The 19,232-nt window shown below is 38.5% G+C and overlaps 4 protein-coding genes and 1 pseudogene across 6 annotated transcripts; 1 reads left to right on the forward strand and 4 right to left on the reverse strand.

Annotated features, from left to right (window-relative positions):
* The first annotated feature begins 334 nt into the window (after window positions 1-334).
* LOC110749624 (nascent polypeptide-associated complex subunit alpha-like protein 5) lies at window positions 335-1,959 on the forward strand. Its single transcript, XM_021949773.2, has 4 exons — window positions 335-530; window positions 642-762; window positions 1,185-1,303; window positions 1,394-1,959. Exons 1-4 carry the CDS (start codon window positions 450-452, stop codon window positions 1,742-1,744), a joined length of 672 nt encoding a protein of 223 aa, XP_021805465.2. The 5' UTR covers window positions 335-449; the 3' UTR covers window positions 1,745-1,959.
* Window positions 1,414-3,648, reverse strand: LOC110749661 (peroxidase 5-like; annotated as a pseudogene). The gene is made up of 4 exons (XR_015833932.1): window positions 3,436-3,648; window positions 3,033-3,204; window positions 2,763-2,928; window positions 1,414-2,643 (listed from the first exon to the last, which is right to left on the reverse strand). The product of XR_015833932.1 is annotated as a peroxidase 5-like (transcript).
* A 1,049-nt stretch (window positions 3,649-4,697) lies between these two features.
* On the reverse strand, window positions 4,698-10,031 carry LOC110749643 (uncharacterized). Of its 2 annotated transcripts, none has more exons than XM_088248327.1 (6): window positions 9,873-10,031; window positions 8,650-9,370; window positions 6,757-8,366; window positions 6,504-6,620; window positions 6,216-6,390; window positions 4,698-6,098 (listed from the first exon to the last, which is right to left on the reverse strand). In XM_088248327.1, the coding sequence occupies exons 2-6, from the start codon at window positions 9,353-9,355 to the stop codon at window positions 4,963-4,965; spliced, it is 3,744 nt and encodes a 1,247-aa protein (XP_088104453.1). In that variant the 5' UTR covers window positions 9,356-9,370; window positions 9,873-10,031; the 3' UTR covers window positions 4,698-4,962. The 2 variants fall into 2 exon arrangements, with proteins under 2 accessions (XP_088104453.1, XP_021805484.2); XM_021949792.2 differs by having other exon boundaries at window positions 4,698-6,119.
* A 1,328-nt stretch (window positions 10,032-11,359) lies between these two features.
* On the reverse strand, window positions 11,360-13,772 carry LOC110749650 (Heavy metal transport/detoxification superfamily protein). The gene is made up of 2 exons (XM_021949800.2): window positions 13,426-13,772; window positions 11,360-13,026 (listed from the first exon to the last, which is right to left on the reverse strand). The coding sequence occupies exons 1-2, from the start codon at window positions 13,553-13,555 to the stop codon at window positions 12,725-12,727; spliced, it is 432 nt and encodes a 143-aa protein (XP_021805492.1). The 5' UTR covers window positions 13,556-13,772; the 3' UTR covers window positions 11,360-12,724.
* Window positions 13,773-15,828: 2,056 nt separating this feature from the next.
* On the reverse strand, window positions 15,829-18,075 carry LOC110749669 (Heavy metal transport/detoxification superfamily protein). Its single transcript, XM_021949822.2, has 5 exons — window positions 17,731-18,075; window positions 17,417-17,609; window positions 17,156-17,328; window positions 16,952-17,042; window positions 15,829-16,444 (listed from the first exon to the last, which is right to left on the reverse strand). The coding sequence occupies exons 1-5, from the start codon at window positions 17,749-17,751 to the stop codon at window positions 15,957-15,959; spliced, it is 966 nt and encodes a 321-aa protein (XP_021805514.1). The 5' UTR covers window positions 17,752-18,075; the 3' UTR covers window positions 15,829-15,956.
* Between the last annotated feature and the right edge of the window lie 1,157 nt (window positions 18,076-19,232).

Below are 19,232 nucleotides of genomic sequence, written 5' to 3' on the forward strand. Positions count from 1 at the left end.
GGAATATATAGAAAAATCAATAAATAAATTATACCAAATGTTTATTCTTGTTCAATCACATAGAAATAAATATTCCATATATCTCCATTAAATCAAATTGGTTAATTTGATCTAATGATTATCTCGTTAATTTGATCTAATGATTAAGAGATAGGGCCTTATCTCACTATAGAATGACTCGACTGCAATTTACGTGATTTAATTTAATGAATGGGCTTAGTGTGTTTGTGTGGGCCGAAGCAATAAATGAAAGATATAAAAAGCCCAAAACTTGGAGGCCCATGTAAAAATGGTAAATCCGAAGTGAAACCCTTGCAAATCATCAATGATATAACAGAAAAGCCATCCCCATCCCTATCGTATCGACTGCTGCGTGCGAGCCAAACGGCTAAGACTCTCCATATTTATCCGTTTTAGAGTTTTGTAGAGTTTAGACGACGAAGCCAAAGATGTCACCGGCTCCACTGGTTCACCCTGAGGCGGCCGACGATGTCCTGTCCACCGACCAACCCCTCAAGCACTCTCATCAGGTAAAGCTCCTCGCTTTTTTCTTTTTGGAATTAAATATTCTCATTTACATTATCCATTTTTATTTATTTATTTATATTTTTAAGTAATCCCAATACTGCGACTATTGCCAGAACAAGAAAGAAGACGAAGTCGTGGTTGAGGACGTGAAGGACGACAACGACAGGGATGAAGACGACGAGGATGACGACGACGACGACGACGATGATGATGACAAGGAAGATGGCGCTCAAGGTCGTCCTTTTCGTCTTATCTTCTTTATCGGTCTCCCTCTTTCCCTTTCGGAAAGAGAAGAGGATTTTCACTGTTATGGCGTCAATTGCTCCATTTTAGTCATTTCTGTGATTTATTATATACTGTTCCAGGATTTTCTGTAATGCTTGGAGTGTTTTGGGTTTGGAGCATGTTAGAGGGAGAAAATAAAAGAATTAACAGAAACTATGAAAGCATAAAAATTAGCTTGGGAGATTTTGATTTGAAATTTTGAAATTTTTTTCGACCTGAGGCATTGTTCTGAACTATAAAAATTCAAACTTTTTCATTCATTCATGCTGAGGTTTCATTGTGGGCTAGAGCATCTTTGCTACTTAATTGCAATGAAATGCATATTATCTATCTTTGTCTTCAAGTGATCTTGATTAGAGAATTAGTAACAGGTGGAAATGAGTCTTCAAAGCAAAGCAGAAGTGAGAAGAAGAGTCGAAAGGCAATGTTGAAGCTGGGCATGAAGCCTGTTACGGGTGTTAGCAGGGTCACCATCAAGAGAACCAAAAATGCAAGTTGTTGTTTGATTTCCTGCTCATTTAATTGAGATATGGTAATAACATGCACAATGTTCATTGTTTCCTCTTTTTGGGTGTTTCAGATACTATTTTTCATCTCGAAACCTGATGTCTTCAAGAGTCCAAATTCTGAGACCTATGTCATATTTGGTGAGGCCAAGATAGAGGATTTGAGCTCTCAGCTGCAGACACAGGCCGCCCAGCAGTTCAGGATGCCAGACATGAGTTCTGTGATGTCAAAATCAGAGATTTCTGCAGCGGCTGCTGGAGCTCAGGCAGATGAAGAGGAGGAAGAGGTTGATGAAGCCGGGGTGGAACCTAGGGACATTGATTTGGTCATGACACAGGCTGGGGTGTCAAGGAGCAAAGCTGTCAAGGCTCTCAAGACTCACAGCGGGGACATCGTCAGTGCTATCATGGAGCTCACAACTTGATTTGGGCAATCATAATTTTCCTCTGCTCATTGTTTACTTGATGATGAGTGTTTTTGAATCGGTGTCGTAATTAGTTAAATTGGACGCCCATCTATGAGGCTGGATTATGCATTTCTTTTCATTTTTCGGGGGACTCAAAACATTCGCAGTGAGGGTCTTTAGTTTTGCTGATGCCCTTCACTCTTAATTGAATTAATTAAGGATTTCATTATTCATCTTGTGATATCTTTTGGTTACTTTATTACTTGATTGATAGGTAAATGGTGATAGGGTAACCGGTGGCACGTATTTTGTGACTTAGGTGATTATAGACTACATAAAAACAAGGTGCTTGTTATGTTATTAAACTAGTAGAAGCACAACCATTGACCGAAAAAACACAAATACAAGTACAACCAAACAAACAAATAACTAGAAATGAAAAGTAAGCTGAAGCATCCCCATCCTTAAGTTTAAGGAGCACGCATGAGAAAACCTCTCTGGTCTCTAGCTGTTAATAACCCTGCAATTTGCTCGAATCTCACCAGTATTGCCTGTTAAGACTTCAAGTTTGCCCATCTTCACCATTGCAGAAGCGAATTTAGTCCTCCAAAGGAAGGGCATCTTGGCATTTTGATTGACTTGGTTTGCGGTTGCTGAGTTTGTGAGGAGAGTTTGGTCTGATGTGAACAAGCCTCGGTTTGTAAGAATGTCGGCGTAGTAGCTGGTGTCAGTGACGGCAGGGCTGGCGGGGTTCATCGGAACCACCAAGTTTGGACTTGTGTTGCCCTGTGGGTATTGCTGCTTCAACTGAGCAGCGTACGGGGGGTCTAAGCTTTGGTCCTGCCTTGATGTTCTGTTAAAATTGTACAGTCTATTACTGAAAGCTGTGCAATGAGAGCGGCCAATGGTGTGTGCTCCTGTAAATCACAGTATCTGATTCATTACATCTGTATTTGTTACTTAATGGTATTGAAAGCAACAGAAAAGTGTTTAGGATTGTTTCACAAGGAAGAATTCAGATCAGAGTTGTTAATACCAGAGAGAGTAACCATTTCTTCTTGTGTAAAACTTTTGTTTGCAAAAAGTTTACTGAGCTGGTCGACATTGAATGATGGGGGAGGTAAGTTTGTGAATGTGTCTGAAGCTTGTGAAATTCTGCCATCTCTTCTTCCAGCAGGAACGATATATCCAAGCCCCTTAGTCTGCATGGAGATCACAGATTTGATAAGAAATTGATACAAAAAGGAGCCACACACACACATATATATATATAAACCTACTCAAGCAAAGGAGATGTATCTCTTACTATCTCTATGCTATCCCTGGCTGCAAATGCAACTATATCAGCGCATGATATCCAGTCTAGCCTTTGCACTGTCAATGACTTCGAATCCTCGTAGGCTTGGGTTATTCGCTGGTGAATCCTTTTCTGCCTTGTTTGAGGAAGTGGAATCAATGAGCACCGATGCATCACAGCCCTAAAGAAGCAACAAATTAAATTAGTTTACCCTATCTGTCAAAATCAAATAGCTCGAGCCTGACAGATATAGTACACAATTGTAACCTCATTTCTAGTAGTCAAGTTATTCCAAAAGGAGGAACATACGTGCATATTAGAATCTACCAATATACTTATGTTCCTTGTTAAGTTGAGACCATTGATAACATGAAAAAAATAAGTTGCCTTAATTAGGGGACATTAATCTTACTCTAACAAAGCAGTCATGGAAGTGCAATCTCACAAGACCAGCTGCAACTCCTGGGTTCTTAAAGAACCCTTTTCTAACCTCGTCCTTGACGATTAACTCCGCTAAGGTACATGAAGCCGTATAAAACCCAACTTGGAGCTGTGAATGCACACTTTGACATAACAAAGCAACAATTAAAACAAGAGATACACAATTTAGATTTTGTGGTCTCATTTCGTTTACTGGTTAATTATCCCACTTGACTTAATTGGAGGCCTATGACAGGATGATTAATATTTATAGCTGGAAAAAAGTGTATTTAATTGTGAATTTATTATTAAAGATCCAGGAAATTAAGCAACCCGTGCCAACTGAGATAGGCAGGCAGGCAGACAGTAGACTGGAATGTCGCTGTTGCCAAGTCACCATAGATTTACTACATGCTTATTGAGCAAGTAGAAGAAGACGACAAGTAGAGTGGGTTCATATATAACTAGCTTGTACTGTTATTGCATCATATCAAAAGCCACCAGCAAGACTTATGAGGAACTGGGATTACATTTCAGTGGCAGCCAGAGCCAGGTTGACCAGAAAACAGGGAAATCCAAATGCATGCAGTTAAGGATGTAGTTTTTTATATGTGATTTCCTGGGAACAGGTTGAAACCGAAAGCTAACAATGAGGTTTTGTCTCCAGTCCAGACAAAGGTGACTTGAATACGATAAAATAAGCAGTGTATTTTTAATATTTAGAGCCCTCATATCCCACAACCCTCCATTAAAATGAGGCCCCTCCTTGTCAAAGAGTTCTGAAAATGGATAAGAAAATGTTGTTTGTAATTTAGCTCAAATTAAGACCAGGATCCAGGTAGATAGCTGTTACCCTTGGAGTCTTGGAAGAGGCTTTCTGTCGTGCCCTCGTGGGATTTTTTTGTTTTGCACCGAAACACTTTTAAAATGCTAATTAATTGCCTGCATGAGCTTAGCCAGGTTGGCTAGAGCAGATGTGTTCCCTACGCACCCACCCAAATTCGATCCTCCTCCACGTAGTCTAAATTAGATTAAAGTTGACTATCACTTATAAAAAAATGTTAATTAATTATCAGACAGAACATTGAAGTCGCATCTTATATCTTATACATAGTGCATGTTATATGTTCAAAATCCTACATTGGACATCTATGATGGCGAAATCTTAAAATGTAAAATTGTTTCGTACACCATTTGCTTGAGACTGCAATATTCATGATCAAATGCAAGGCTTTTACCTGGCCACACGATAGATAGACAGCAAGACCAGATGATGATAATTATAACAATTACAAAACACATATGGTCGGAATATTTAAATAAGTTCAAAAACTTTGTACATGCATAACATATCAAAGAGTCATTTAGCTCTTTTTTAACTTTTGAGTTTTTTTTAAAATAGTCATATACTGTTTGAAGCAACCACCACGACCATATACCCAGACACTATATGACATTAAGCACAGAAGAAAGAGGAATCGTTCACGACCCAGGTACATCTGGGTTTCCAGCTTCATATTCAACAGTTCTGCCCCCAAATCTCCTCTTTCATGACATGTTCCCAATCTGATGAAGAGTTATCATGCCCGCCTGCAGGAAGCTGATTTGCAGGCTTGTGGATCCTGAAATATTGTGTCAGTGGATCGTCCTCAACGAACAGATGGAACTCCTTAGCAGTATCCAACTTGCCTTCACTACTGTCAGCTTTGAAACTTTGCACAATAGGCCGCTCTTTTATATCTGAACTTCCACCCTCTGATCTCTTGCTAATAATTGGCCAAGGGTGTCTCTTACCAGCATTTCCAAGACCACCAATTCCTGGCAGCTGTTTCCCTTCTCTATGCATGTAACTACTGTTGTCAACCCGGGATTTGAGGATATGAAGTCTAGACATAACAGAAGCCTCACAATCATTGGCTTGGCTGGTTGCTCTTGAAACGGGAGAATCACGGATGCTGAACTCAGGCATTAAGCTATCACTTGTGTCAGGTGCAATTACGTCAATCTTGGGTTCTGGCAGTTGTTGCCCTTCTGTATGCATGTCACTACAGTTGTCAACCCGGGATTTGAGGATATGAAGTCTTGACATAACAGAAGCCTCACAATCATTTGCTTGGCTGGTTGTGATTGAAAGAGGAGAGTCCTGAAAAAGATTGAACTCAGACACTGAGCCATCACTTCTGTCAGGTACAATGACATCGGTTTTGGGTTCAAGAGACACCTTGGAGCTTGATGGTTCTTCCATATTGACAGCACTAATGAACTTTGATTTCTCAACCCGGTCTCTTAAGATATGAAATCTGGCCATAACAGAAGCCTCATAATCATCTGTCACCCCAATTGTGCTTGATGTGGAAGAATCCTGGATGGAGATACCAGGTGATGGGGTACCATTTGCTTCAGGTGCGATTCTCTCAACCTTGCTGGGTTCAGGAGAAGCCTTGGAGCTGGATTCACCCGCATTGGAAGCATTAATGGAATTTGTGTTCTCAACGCGGCCCCTTAAGATATCAAATCTGGCCAAAACCTCATCTTCCTGACTTAAAATGGGTAAATCCTGAACATTTGAAGTTGGACAACCCTGAGCCTCAGGTGTTAATGGATTAACTGGGTTTGAATCAGGGGAAACCTCAGACTTTGATTGCTTCATCATATCTGCAGTATATTCAAAGACGTCTGAAAAAGAATCATAAAAAAAAAATAAAGAAAATCAGATAAGATATAAGTTTATCCTTTATATGACAGAAAACTACGGAGTTTGAGAACATCAACCTTTGGAATTTTCTGCCTTGCACTTATCCATTTCTATCTTCACACGATTAAAGCGAGCCTTATAATTAATGGAACATAATACAGCTTCAGCCTCAAGCCAAAGATTCTTGTACAAGAGAACTTGAGGGTCTGTTTCCTCAGAATGAAAATTCTCACTAAGAATCTCCTTTATAGCCTAGAAAACCATGGTCCATGACACAATAAGTACATAATCATTTATACTTCCTCATCCCTCAATGGGAAGAAAACAACTTAGCATTATACTCTATGATGCTAGAGATAGAGTACCTGGGTCATTTTATCTTCTTTCACCATGTCTATGTCACTTTTCACATGAATGGAACCTATAACTTGATCCTGAATGTTAGGGGCAGATGCTGACAGGGGCCTGTCTGCACTCAGAACCTGAAGAGATTATTTGGCCAAGCAAAACATAATTATTCAGGAGTATGAGATGGTAAGTAACTGCATAATGAAACACACATTACTCATCAGACAAATTAAATTTTGGAATAAAATTCAAAAAAATTAAGCACCATACCTTATGATGCTCACTTAACTCTGCATAACACTGAGAAGTGTTTTGCTGGAAAGTTGGTGATTCTTGCATAGGCGACCATTTTTCAACATTCTTCGATATACATATATGCAGGTTATTGATCACAGCTTTTAGGGTCGCAATATCTGTTTTCTTTGACTGACACACGCCAATTGAACAATTAGTAAGCAGCAATTCTGACAGATTCTTCAATGTATCAACAAGCATCTGGATATCCACTTTCAGCATAGATTCTTCCCCATCTGATTTGGAAAGCTTAGTAGCAGCATCCTCTGCAGAAGAACACAATACATTTTCCACAACATGAGAAGGCACATGTGATGAACCATATTCCATGGTGTCATTTGCATTCAATTTCACATTTGCAACACAACTCCATGTCTGCTTTACTTCCGTTGCTAATCCATCTTCTCCATGACCCTGTTGCATGGCGTGAGAATCGTCAAGGAGACCCAAGGACTTGTCTCCATTCCCTGATTGATGGAGGCCATCCCTGTAACTTTGAGGTCCTCTATCATGGCTTGTTTCTGGATCATAGGTGGTCTTCACAGGATTATCCCATTTATGTTCGCCAAAAGCTGAATTTGCAACTGAATATCTCTTCAAAGGAGGTCTCAAACCATTTTCCAGCCACCCAAATTCATTGTATTCGACTGTGTTCTTGATAGGCTTATGGGAGGAAACAGTTTCACCAGCATTTAGTGGAAACATCGGCATGTGAATATTCAAACCACTGCAGTCCTCTAGTTTCTTTATCTGTTCTGGTACTCCATCTTCAGATGCTCCAAATGGAGAAAAACGACTACCAGGAACTCCTTTCCAGCATGGCGAGTCCACACCTGGGTTATTAGGATCTACATTTTCAGACGAACTCAAAAAAGAATTGATGGTTTCATTTGTTTTAAATGCCATATTAAAACCATCAAGACCAACATGAGAATTTTGAAGTCCAGGCTTTGCTTTAAACACTTTATCCCAGGCATCCTTGTTGATAATATTTCTATTATTTGACAGCTCCTCATTTCTTGCTGATGATGATTCTGCAGAGAAGCAATCCTTTGCTCCAAGGTGAAAGCCAAGCTGGCTTGAATCTAAAAGAACTTTTCCTTCAGAAATTTGTGGCAGATGAGACTCTTGTACAACAGAGGAATAATAATCACCATGATCTGTATCAGCTGCATCACTTATGAAATTCAACCTTCTGAATAAACCTGTCTCTGGTTCTGAAAGTTTAGTGCCAAGTGCTGGTGTTCTAGTGGCAAAGGCAGGGGACGACTCTGAAATGGACGTAATATAATCCAGACTAGCATCAAGCTGTCGTGTCTCAGATGACACACTGTATGGTGTTTTACAGTTTGAGGTCTTAGTGACACATTGTGAGGATGGTGCCTTAAGATGGGCTTCTGGAACTACCGAGAGGGATCCCATGATAGATTTTGAAAAGTCAGAAGGGGTGAATTTGGAATTTTTCCCCACAAAGGACTTATCACCTAAGTGTGCATTTCCAGACCCACCAGGCTTTTCCCAACCCAGAGTATTGATGCCATGGGATGCTTCTTCAAATGAGTTCAAGCTATTGGAGGAATGAGGTTCTGCATATTATACAGATAATTAACGGAAAACAAAGTAAGAAAAGAATCACATGCTCATCCTATTATTCAACAAAAATTGTTGAAAGTGCAACATGCAAAACAAACAGGAAGTAGACAAAAGATAATTGTTTGAAATCATGAACACTATGAAAGACAAAATTTTAAAAACAGAGTAAAACATCCGAGACAAACTACCATGATAAGACAAAGAGGAGTTAAATTAGCTTCCAAACATTTCCACCGGAAAACATTCCATAGACATGTAACTGTGGCGAATACATACCTTGGTTCATGAAATTCTTGTATAGAAATGAGCCCGATACATCAGTATTCTTTGAGCAGAAACTTCCATCAAAGTCTCCCTGTTTACCCTGCTCCCACTCTGCCAGTCCATTCCACAAGCCACCCCACTGTGCTGTGTACTTTAAATCAGGCGGCCTTTGAGTGTAATCCTTGTGAGAGCAGCCATCCAAGGGAGCAAAATGAGTGGTAGATAGCCAATCATAACTAGGTTGATCAGGAACCACCAAGGGACTATCCCCGTGAATTGTAGGTGACAAATAAGAGGGATAATATGGTTTGGCCTCAACAAAACTAGTTGCAACAGCATCCAAGGATTGATCATATGTAAATGCATTGGATGAAGCGGGTGTAATAGTGTTCAAAGGAGGCAAAGTTGTATTGGGTGGGTCAACAGTCTGCGAGCCTGCATATCTATACGCATTTGATGAAGGCAATGAATTGAACTCTGGGGTAGGGTTGGCAAAGAAGTTGGACCCTGTAATGGGAGGGTGAGAAGGAAGCCAATTGTGCGAAGAAGAATTCAAGGGGGCAACATAAGGTGTCTCGGTCACATCCACAAGTGGGCTTGAAATGGGTTTGGGCACAGACCGATCGACAGTAAAAGGTGGCGCTAAAGCCGATAAACTTGAAGGCGATGATGAATATGGATAAGGTCCTCCATTTCCATACGACCCAAATCCCGTCATTCTTATATTTTGGTTCTAACACAAAAATTAAGTAAATTGATCAAGACCCACTAAGAATTACATCAATTAAGAGCTTTTGAAATAACAATAAGAGTTAAAAAATTCAACAAAAATTAAAAATTAATGAAGAACGCAATATCAAACAACATAAAGATTATAGAATAACAATGAAATTATATCAGGGAAAGATATGATGTTCTGAGAATTGCAAAGTGAGGACGACCGAATCGTCGGTTTTCAGCAATCGCCCAATTACGAAGAGAAAACAAGCAGGAACAAAAGCAGCAAAGCTGCTGCAAAATTTATAAAACGGTAGCATCAAATATATCAATAGCTGTCTTGCTTAACTAAGCCCTACTGCTACAGCAATCAGAAAACCAAACCAAACCCAGATGATTAAATACAACAAAATCCTAAACAAATCTTGGAATTCTTCTATTTCTATTTAAACCACATCAATCCGTTTGGAAATCGTAAGAAATCTGAGATTTTGCATTAATTGAAGAGAAATTCATACCACAACAGTGACGAGTGAAGAGAGAGAGGCAGAGCCAGTGGTGGTGACTGGTGGCAGTGTCCTCTGGGTCTTCACCGTCCAAGAGAAACAAGGAAAGAGAATTTGGGTGAACGTCACTCTGTTTTTAAGTTTTGGCCTTCGGTTTATGCCTATCTGCAAAGAAGCCCATGTAATTGTGCATAAATGATTTACCACCTCATGCTTTTTGACGTTTAGCTTTTCTTCCCCTTTTACAATTTTTATTTTTATTTTTGGTTTTTCTCCTTTTACATTGTTTCAATTGAATTATATGGGCAATGCAACACATAATGGATATGTTACACACAACATAGAAGGGATGGATATCCTGTTCTATTTTATTTTTTCCGAAAATGTGATATTATAAACTGTTCTAGTTAATAAAGCGGTGATTCAAACTCGATATTATAAAGAGACGGATATCCCACATTGATTAAATGTAGTGAGAAGAAGTGACTAAACATGTTATAATTTACTAATTATGATATATTCACATGTGTTGAAAAATCGTCAAGAACATGCACGTTTTTCGCCACATGCATGTATGACATTCCAATGTAGTCAAGGTCTAAATTAGGTTTCTCGGCCAACCTATTTCTCTAATGTTGCTTTATTAATAGTTCATATGATATTGAATATTCATTATAAATGGTTTTTTTTTTTAAATCTGAATCCCAATTTAGAAGTCATTTTTAAAACAAAATCAATTAAATCGGATTTCGTTTAAACTCTAATTTGCATATATAAAAATTATAAAATAAAATAAAATAAGAGAGAGAGGTTATATATTATGGGAAAGAATAGGTCCCACATAATATGTCGCGAGGTTATTGTGATAAAAAAACCAAACAAGCAACAAGGAACATGGAGTGATTGTTTTGTTTTTTGAGTTGAGGTTCACATAACATATGTAAAGTGGATATATCTAAATATAATTAAGCTTATAAAAATTTGTCACCTAATAGGCAGTCCCATGATCCCATCCCATCATTTAGGTTATTTATGTCAAATTAATATTATAATTCTTCCGTTTGCTTGCTTAACACATACTAGCCTTTTCGCACACGCTTCTGCGCCTGCGAGAGGTTTTTTTTTTAAATGTTAAATTTATTTTAGAATTAAAAAAGATAATGGGTAGTTGTGTTCCATAAAAATAGGATTCATTATTTGATTTTTCTTTTAATTTTAAATTTTTTAATATTAAAAAGTGTGAATTTACCATAGTATCCTCATTTAATTAATAATTTCAATTCTTAATGTTTGCATTAACCAATGGCATTTTCTGGTATTTTGAATATTTCACCATTATGTCGGTGGACTGCTCGAGCTTTCTATCACTAATTTACTATAGTAAGGGAAAAACAAACCAAATTTAATAACAGCCCGGAAATCTCAGACAAACATCTCTCTCTCTCTCTCTCTCTCTCTCTCTCAGGTAAATCTTATAAAAAAAAATTTAAAAAAAGAGATAAACCAAAGAAAACAAAGAATTTCATAAATATAGATGTACACCATTTCAAGGACGCACGTAGTACAGCATCCTAAAAATTGAACAAAGATATTGCAAATTAAGTAACCAAATTTAAGTTTAAAAGTACAGATAGAAAGAAGAGGCAGAGTCGGGAGTTGAGGCCGGGCGAGAAACTAAACGAAGAGTATTGATGAGACCATCAAAACGGGCGCTACGCCACCGCCGCGGTGGTGGTGGCGGTAAGAGGTGCTCTGTCATCATCGAAAGCGCTGCTGTATATGCCTCTAACAGCTCTGCAACGAGGCCTACCCTTATCATTCTCTTCAGATTCCTTTCCTCCTCCACACACCAATTCAAAGCAGAGAAAGGAGAGCTTGGCGTTGGTAGGTGGCTAGCTTGATAGAATTTACAAGACACCCTTCCCCTTCAAAGCGTTCTGCCTTGTTATATACGTAGCTTTTTGTTGTTGTAACGTGTGGACTTTATTATTAGTTAGCCCCCATTGAATTCAAAATTCACGCTACATAATATATAATATAAGCAAGCTATGTCGCTAAGCTAGCCGGTGGCGTTTTTTTCAACTTTCTTTCTGGTATGTTCTATGATTACTCTTTGATTTTATGATAGAAATTACTATATGGGGAAGTTAATTAACTTGTTCAGCCCAACGGACTGTCACAGTGTGTGGGGTTTGGTCGGCTTACGCTTAAATAGTCATGATTAAAGTTGTTCAGGCCAACGTTTTGTTCGCCTTGTTATAAGACTTTTGTTTTCTTCTGTGTATTCACGTCTTCAAACTTTTTTGTTGGATCACGTGGCAACAACCCATTCGACGATTTTGGATGGATCGGCGTCGGCGATATGCAAGTGGCTTGAAAGTTAAAAAGTCTCTTGTACATGCTATATTTTATGCTTGGCATGAAATCAGCAGGACAAAATGCCATGTGATCTGCTTTATATATACGTTTGTTTGCAGTAAAGTCGTAGAGAAAATTCTGTGTGTTTTCAAGCAGGTGCAATGCAAGTTGCAACGCACCCACAAATAGTTGGAACGTAACAGTGTCTGGATGGGGATGGAGGTATGATTGATTATTATCAAGCTGACACCTGAAAATCAAACCAAAGAAATAACTAACTTGTCAAATCTTACCAAACAATACTAATTTAAAGAGAGAGACTGACTGGCTGGGTATATAATATTAGACCAGTACCCAGTTTCTTTTGACTAATTATAATAGGGAATAGATGTCGACAGACAATTCTCCTTAACGTACCCCTCGAGTTAATTTTTTAGAAAATTAGATACAAATTCAAAAGTATTAGGGTTTATTAGGAATAACCCTCGAGAAAGCCTCTCTCGGGATCAGGGTAACGAGTAGGTTCTAGTGAAGACTTTCTTCCATGCTTTCAATTTTAAGCTTAGAGAGCGAACCCTGATCAGAGCTAAAGAAGAGTTTGCGTATCTTGAAGTTGATGAAATTGGAGGAGAGCTTGAGTCTGAGGGAGGCTGCGATTCTAATTCTAAGGCAATGGTGTTGTCTTGGGGGTTCCAAAAACAGGCGTCCTTTCTCTTGCTCCTCACGGTTGCGAGCACATCGTATTTGTTGCATATTCCCCACACTGTCACCTTTTGTTGGTCGTAATCCACCTTCACCGAGTATATCCCTGTACATACGCATAAATATCATTTTGATATCTTGAGATTGATTAATCATTTCAAACTGACTTCCAATTCAAGTTTCAACCAGTTAGTTGAGTAGAAAAAGTATTTTGCTGCAGCTTAATTCCCCAACTGTTACTGGACCAACCCAGACTGTAAGATAATGTATATGCACACACAGGCCCACAAAAGTTCATTGTCTCCTTGCGGGCTGCATTTTTGTGACGCGCCTGCGATAGGGCCTAGTCAAACTAAACAAACATGAAACACCTAGCCAGAAGAACAAAGAAACGATTGCTGCTACAAAGTGTTACATAGAAGAAAGATACATGAAAATTATTGATACAGAGACTCGGATAAAATTGGTTTTAAAAAAATTAATGAAAAAGGTAAAACTAGTTTACCCTTGAGATGGGAGAGTGTCTTCTTGACTTTCTTCTCACATCCATGAGAATAGAGAGGAACCATCATCTCCACATACTGCGCCTCTACATTTTTGCAAGCCTTAGCCAGAACAATTTGCATATCGGCCATGTTTAATCTAACCCTAATTGAACAACAATATCCAAATATGCATGCAATTAAGATGGCTGTCGTTCTTGCTTGGCGGCTTTAGATGTTCTGTTGTTGTATTGTATGGCTTTATATATATATATATATTGTATGGTTTAATATTTTGTAGACATTGCAGAAGAAAGTCGACTGAGCTAAGTAATCTGGAATTCCTTTACAAAAGAAGGCTAGGCTAACAGGCAGATATGTCGATGTGTAATTATCGTTTAACATATTCATGGTCCATGGATATGGATGGCGGCTTTTTCAGTTGATTTGAGAAAGGATTAGTATTATATATAATATCCTAATTAAAGATACTTTGATTAGAGAAATCATGGTCTGTAAATTAGAAAGATGCATGTCATGTGGTGGATTATGAGTGGTAGGATGTGTCAGCAGCGCTGGCTTTATATTGTTGGATATACAAAAAAGTGCAGTGTATGTATTCTCCCTTCCCTTTCATATGCATTGGACTTATAGTTTCAGATTATGACTCCCATCCCATGTGGGCTGTTTCTGTTTTCCTTAACAAACAAGTTTGGCTTTCAAACGTTGGAACTTGGAACACTTTACTAGTTACTTAACTTTGTCGTAACTTTAAATATAGAATATTATATACAAACTATGTGATCGTAATTCCATTGTGGTTGTCATCATTATGTATATGCATATATATATATATATAATGTCTGGGGTTTCTAGTTTCTACATATATATAATGCGCATTACGTAGTCAGGGCATCATGTCATCATTTTGCGCTCTCATTGGTGATGCCGCCATGCACATGCATGCATGCATGCATCGTACCAAGACCCCTTTATAATTTTAAATAAACCTGTTATTATTCATGCTAATTAAGGTTAATTAAGAACAAAAACGATCAAATAAATCTGACCATCTCTCAAGTAACTAGAATGCAGCAGACTAGACCATTGATGCGTTGAGAATAATCAAGAAACCAAGATGTTTATGCTTTATTTCGGGTAAAATAAAAGTAGGTGCTTTAATTTTTGTCTTCCTTTTCTCTACATCGATGCTTTTATATCATCTTCAGGCTTCTGATCACTTCTTCTAACACTTTTGTTTTTAAGTACTGTAATCAAACAAAAGGAAGAAAAAAAAAGAAAGTAAAGTTGGCTTTCTCTCTAATCACACACTTCTCCTTCCTTTGGCCTCTGCTTACCCGACCTCACATTGTCTTCCTACTTTTTGAGAAACAATTTGACATTGCCCATGACGGGTGTGTGCCTGTTTTGTATATACGACAAAATAAGACAAATAGACAGCTCACCACCCATGCCACGTTACAGTTTTGGAGAGTAGGTCCCAGAGGCCTTGTTTGTGCTTGGCTTATTCATTCAGACAGATGACTCGGATTTCAAATGCATTTGGACCCCACCATGTGAAACCCACACCGCCTCTGATTTCTCTCAGGGAATCTCGGGCGGCCCCAATCCTGTCCATTTATCCATCTATCTACATGACGTGTGACATGACACTAACCTAAACTTTGGGTTTGATTAATTACCTTCTTTTTCGGGGTAAACAAAGAGGAGTTTCAATTTCTTGCCTATCAGGTTTGACTAAGTTTCATTAATTAGTGGATGCATAAAAATATTAGATCATCATATATGTTCATGATTACTTTTAAACAAAAAAAAAATACAGATTGTGTTTGTTTGATGCGACATTTAGCCTCCAAACAAAAATTCACTAGTGAGATTGACTGAATGCTCATGAACACCCTTTCTTCGTCGTCCCAATCCAATTCTTTTCTTACCCTCATGTTATTGCTTTATGGAACGTGATTCAACAGTATTAGATATATATATATATATATATATATATATATATGGACGTGGATCAACTTCGAGCTTTTAAAAAAAATATCATTTTCATATTTTTCCCATAAAGCTAACGAAAAGCTTTTAATTAGATCAAGCGGGTTTACTACATTGGTTGCGGCCCTCTCTCTTTTCCCCTGTTTGGCTTTAGGGTTTCCACCCAATGTTTTTTTAAAAAAGCTTCTAATTATTAGTAATTAATCTGAAGGGCTAGAATATATTTACCACCAAGGAAACAAGGACATTCGACGTACCAAAAATAATATATAGAATAAAACGTATTGGTGGATCATCTTATAGGTCATTAATCGATTCAATTTGGATGAATATTCCACTACTTGACACCATCCACCCAATTACTTGTCTAAAATTCTGGTCACGAGTGGTAGAACTTGCTATATAGTATGTATAAAAGAAAAGAAAAACATTTTTTATATATATATAAGTAATATATTACACATAAATAACATAACAACATTTTAATAACTTGTTATTATGAAATATTTGATTGATCATCAAAGTTGAAGTTGGTGGGTCATGAAATGCAACATGCATTTGGATTCTCATCACTGAACATCTGGGGAGGTGGGATTCTCTCAATCACATACAGCGGCTGATAATAGTACTGCATCATTCTTTTCATACTTTCCTCATCCATACCACTATTTACGTAACTGCCGCTCATCTCCTCCACCACCTTGGCGGCCTCCTCCTTGTTTTCCTCACCACCTTTCTCCTCCTCCTTGTTTTTACTTTCTTCTCCGCCATCACCACCACCCTCTTCTTTCTTTGCCTCTTCTGCAGGTTTTTCCTCTGCATTTTCTTCTTTCTTGTCTTCTGATGGTTTTGTTTCTTCTGCTGCCTTGTTCTCTTCTTTCTTCTCGGGTTCAGGCTCCGGTTGTGGGACGATTCGGGCTTGCTTCTTGGTTCGTCTGTACACATAATCTACTAGCTTGTCGCCGTCCATGGTTCCTGTCACCATCACCTTCCCGCTATTGTGATCAGTCACAGCACTTTGCACTCCTGCCATTAATTGATCAAGTTGTTTAAATTAATCTCAACTAAATTGTATATCTAATGAGTTGTTTAATTAGATAGGGCCCAAATCTTGGAAACATAAAAACAGTTTTGTCCCTAAGCCATGCTTATTTACAGCTCTACCGATGAACCTGAGGACATCTAGCTCTACCGGGACACGTCAGATAGGGCCCAAAATTTGGTTGGTTATATGCTTAGTTGTAAAGATCAACGTGGCTACAAGAAAGCAGGGCAGGCAGACTCATAACATAATGCACCCTTTTCTGAAGTTCCTTTGTCACCAACTTTAATTTGCTATTTCTGAGACTGGTCAGTCACAATCAAATTTATCTCATGTTGCTCCTGAATCTGCTAATAAGTTGACAGTAATAATTATGACCTCATTATTAAGGCATAATGTGATAGGACATTGCCAACTACATGAATTGTAAATTAGGTCATTAACGTGACTAATTAGGTTTAACTTAAGTTGAGTACATGAATGGTGAATACCTCTGAGTTTGAGTATCTTTTTCTTAAGTTGCTCTGCGCAGGCCTCACAGTGCATGTTAACTTGGAGCTCCACAGTTACTAGTCCACTAACCTGAAGCAGTAAGAAGAATTCAGAACCCGCAAGTTTTTACTGGCTCAGTGTTTCAACATACTTAATTTCAGTTTGTTTAATGTTTCTGATTAATTAAGGTTCTGCGCATGGACCTGTGAAGCAACAACTTCCGGCATGGGTTCACCCTCAGCAGCTGGTAATGGGGACAAGACTTTTGCTTTTCTCTTGGTTTTCTTCATGATTTTGTTGCACACTGCTTGAGGCTCCACTATTCCCTTTATGGTCACTTCATTTTTAACCATATCTATCACAACCCCCTCCACCCCTGCATTTTCAAAAGAAACTGCGTTAGCAAAAATGCACACCAAATTACAGACATGCAAATGAAAGCGAGAGGGAGAGAAAGGAAAGACCTCTAAGTCGCATGATGGACCTCTCAATCTTCTTCGCACATCCCACACAATGCAAGTCTACAAACAGCACAAAGGGAGATGGTGGTTTTGGCTCTTCCTTCTCCTCTGCCTTCTCTTCTTTCTTCTCCTCTGTTTTCTCAGCTGTTTTCTGCTCTGCTTTCTCCTCTGGCTTAGCCTCTGCCTGAGCTTGTTCCTATCCAAAGAAAACCAAGAAGAGCAACCAATAAGCATTACAGCGAATGCATCGAGTGGAATGGAATGAATGTTTCATAAGTAACAAAAGAAACAGGAAACATGCAATACACACTAATTACCTGCTTAGCCTCTTCACCCATTTGTTATCTCAGTGAATAATTGAGTGTCAAAATATATAATTTATCTGAAATTGCACAGATAAATTTAAGAGCTAATGATAAAGAGAGAGAGAGAAGGGGAGAGGGCTAACAAATGAAGAAGGGGGCTATTTTATATGCAGGGGAGGGGAGTGAGAGTATAATGGATGGATGGACTATTAGAATATAAAGTGACTGTGTTATTCAAGAGCACATGCAGTGCCACTAAATTGTACAAAGAACCTGTTAATATAATAATGTTTCTTTTTGAATTCTTTTTCCAATCTCCAAGACTGAGGAGGTAGAAAAAGAGGGAGATAACAGTGGAGCAGAGTTGGCAGATTTATAGAGAGAAGGGGAGGTGAATTAGATAGATTATGGGAAAAAAAGAGAAAAAAAAACCAATTGATGAAAAAGGATAATACATGCATCACCCACCGACTGGTGGACTTTTCATGACTAGGTGGTGAAGTGTCAGACATCTGTAGCATCTGATGTTTACAACCTGGATAACTTGGTACTGAAGGAACTTATTCTATAAACCCTGTTGTGGTATAAACCATCCATCATCGCCCTATGATCGTCTAGTCTTTTGCCACGTCAGTGATCATCATCATTTTATGTGATGATCATGGCTTAGTTAATTACTTGAGGTGATAAAACAAGTAAATGTACTTTTGCTCTGGGTTTTTGCTGTTCTGCATGTTTTCATACTGTATTTAGACAAATGATGCCCAACTTTCTTGGTGGTCCTAGTTAAATTACCCATTAATTGTAGGTTTTATGCCGTCCCTGGACTCTTGCACGTAGAATTTACCATATACCAATTTCCATGAATCATATATAACTCTCTTGAGTTGGGATGGAAGAAGCGTGGGGATGTGAAATCCACGAGCTAGCTAGAGTAAAGTTGATCTCACATCACATGGGTTGCTTCCTCCACTCCACATCACAAAGCTTAAGTCTCCCTTTTATCTTTCTTTTGCTGTTTTCTCAGGTTATTGAAAAAGCGCTCTCTCTCTCTCTCTCTCTTGGTGATTAATTAATTAGTTCCCACTTTAATTTCCTCACCAAAAGAGTGAATGGTATTTCTTTCACCATGCAGGTGCAGCTTACCTTTATCCATTTGCAGCAAATACATAAAGGAGAGGAGGAGATTAAAATTTGTAAGTTTGGTGCAAATATTTATCCATTTTGGTTCATGTATCTCCTTGTGTCAAATCAAAGCCAACCATGCTTTTGAAACGAAAGCTGAAAACTGATCGTCCTCCTTTGTTTGGTTTGTTTCCCAAGAGCCGAAAAAGTTAAATGCAGAAACTTTTTGAACAAAAAGATTTCATCTTTCGTACCAATTCAGAAAGAGGAGGCCCAACTTACCATGGTGGTTACACGTGGGAGTGAGTCAGCAAAGGGACACCAACAGAAGCCCCAAGTTGAAAAGTCTGGTGAATGATCACAACCACTCTATTTGAAAGACCAACAAA

The sequence above is a fragment of the Prunus avium genome, chromosome 2 (genome assembly GCF_965620075.1).
Source record: "Prunus avium chromosome 2, drPruAviu1.hap1.1, whole genome shotgun sequence".
In the NCBI taxonomy this organism is placed as follows: Eukaryota; Viridiplantae; Streptophyta; class Magnoliopsida; order Rosales; family Rosaceae; genus Prunus; species Prunus avium.

Coding starts and splice junctions, on each gene's coding strand:
- LOC110749624 (XM_021949773.2), top strand. CDS start 450: ATGTCACCGGCTCCACTGGTTCACCCTGAGGCGGCCGACGATGTCCTG. Junction 763..1,184: donor CAAGGAAGATGGCGCTCAAG/GTCGTCCTTTTC, acceptor AATTAGTAACAG/GTGGAAATGAGTCTTCAAAG. Junction 1,304..1,393: donor CCATCAAGAGAACCAAAAAT/GCAAGTTGTTGT, acceptor TGGGTGTTTCAG/ATACTATTTTTCATCTCGAA.
- LOC110749643 (XM_021949792.2), bottom strand. CDS start 9,355: ATGACGGGATTTGGGTCGTATGGAAATGGAGGACCTTATCCATATTCA. Junction 8,367..8,649: donor CAAGAATTTCATGAACCAAG/GTATGTATTCGC, acceptor TATAATATGCAG/AACCTCATTCCTCCAATAGC. Junction 6,621..6,756: donor AGTTAAGTGAGCATCATAAG/GTATGGTGCTTA, acceptor TAATCTCTTCAG/GTTCTGAGTGCAGACAGGCC.
- LOC110749650 (XM_021949800.2), bottom strand. CDS start 13,555: ATGGCCGATATGCAAATTGTTCTGGCTAAGGCTTGCAAAAATGTAGAG. Junction 13,027..13,425: donor GACACTCTCCCATCTCAAGG/GTAAACTAGTTT, acceptor GCGTATGTACAG/GGATATACTCGGTGAAGGTG.
- LOC110749669 (XM_021949822.2), bottom strand. CDS start 17,751: ATGGGTGAAGAGGCTAAGCAG. Junction 17,329..17,416: donor GTCCATCATGCGACTTAGAG/GTCTTTCCTTTC, acceptor TTGAAAATGCAG/GGGTGGAGGGGGTTGTGATA. Junction 17,043..17,155: donor CGGAAGTTGTTGCTTCACAG/GTCCATGCGCAG, acceptor TTACTGCTTCAG/GTTAGTGGACTAGTAACTGT.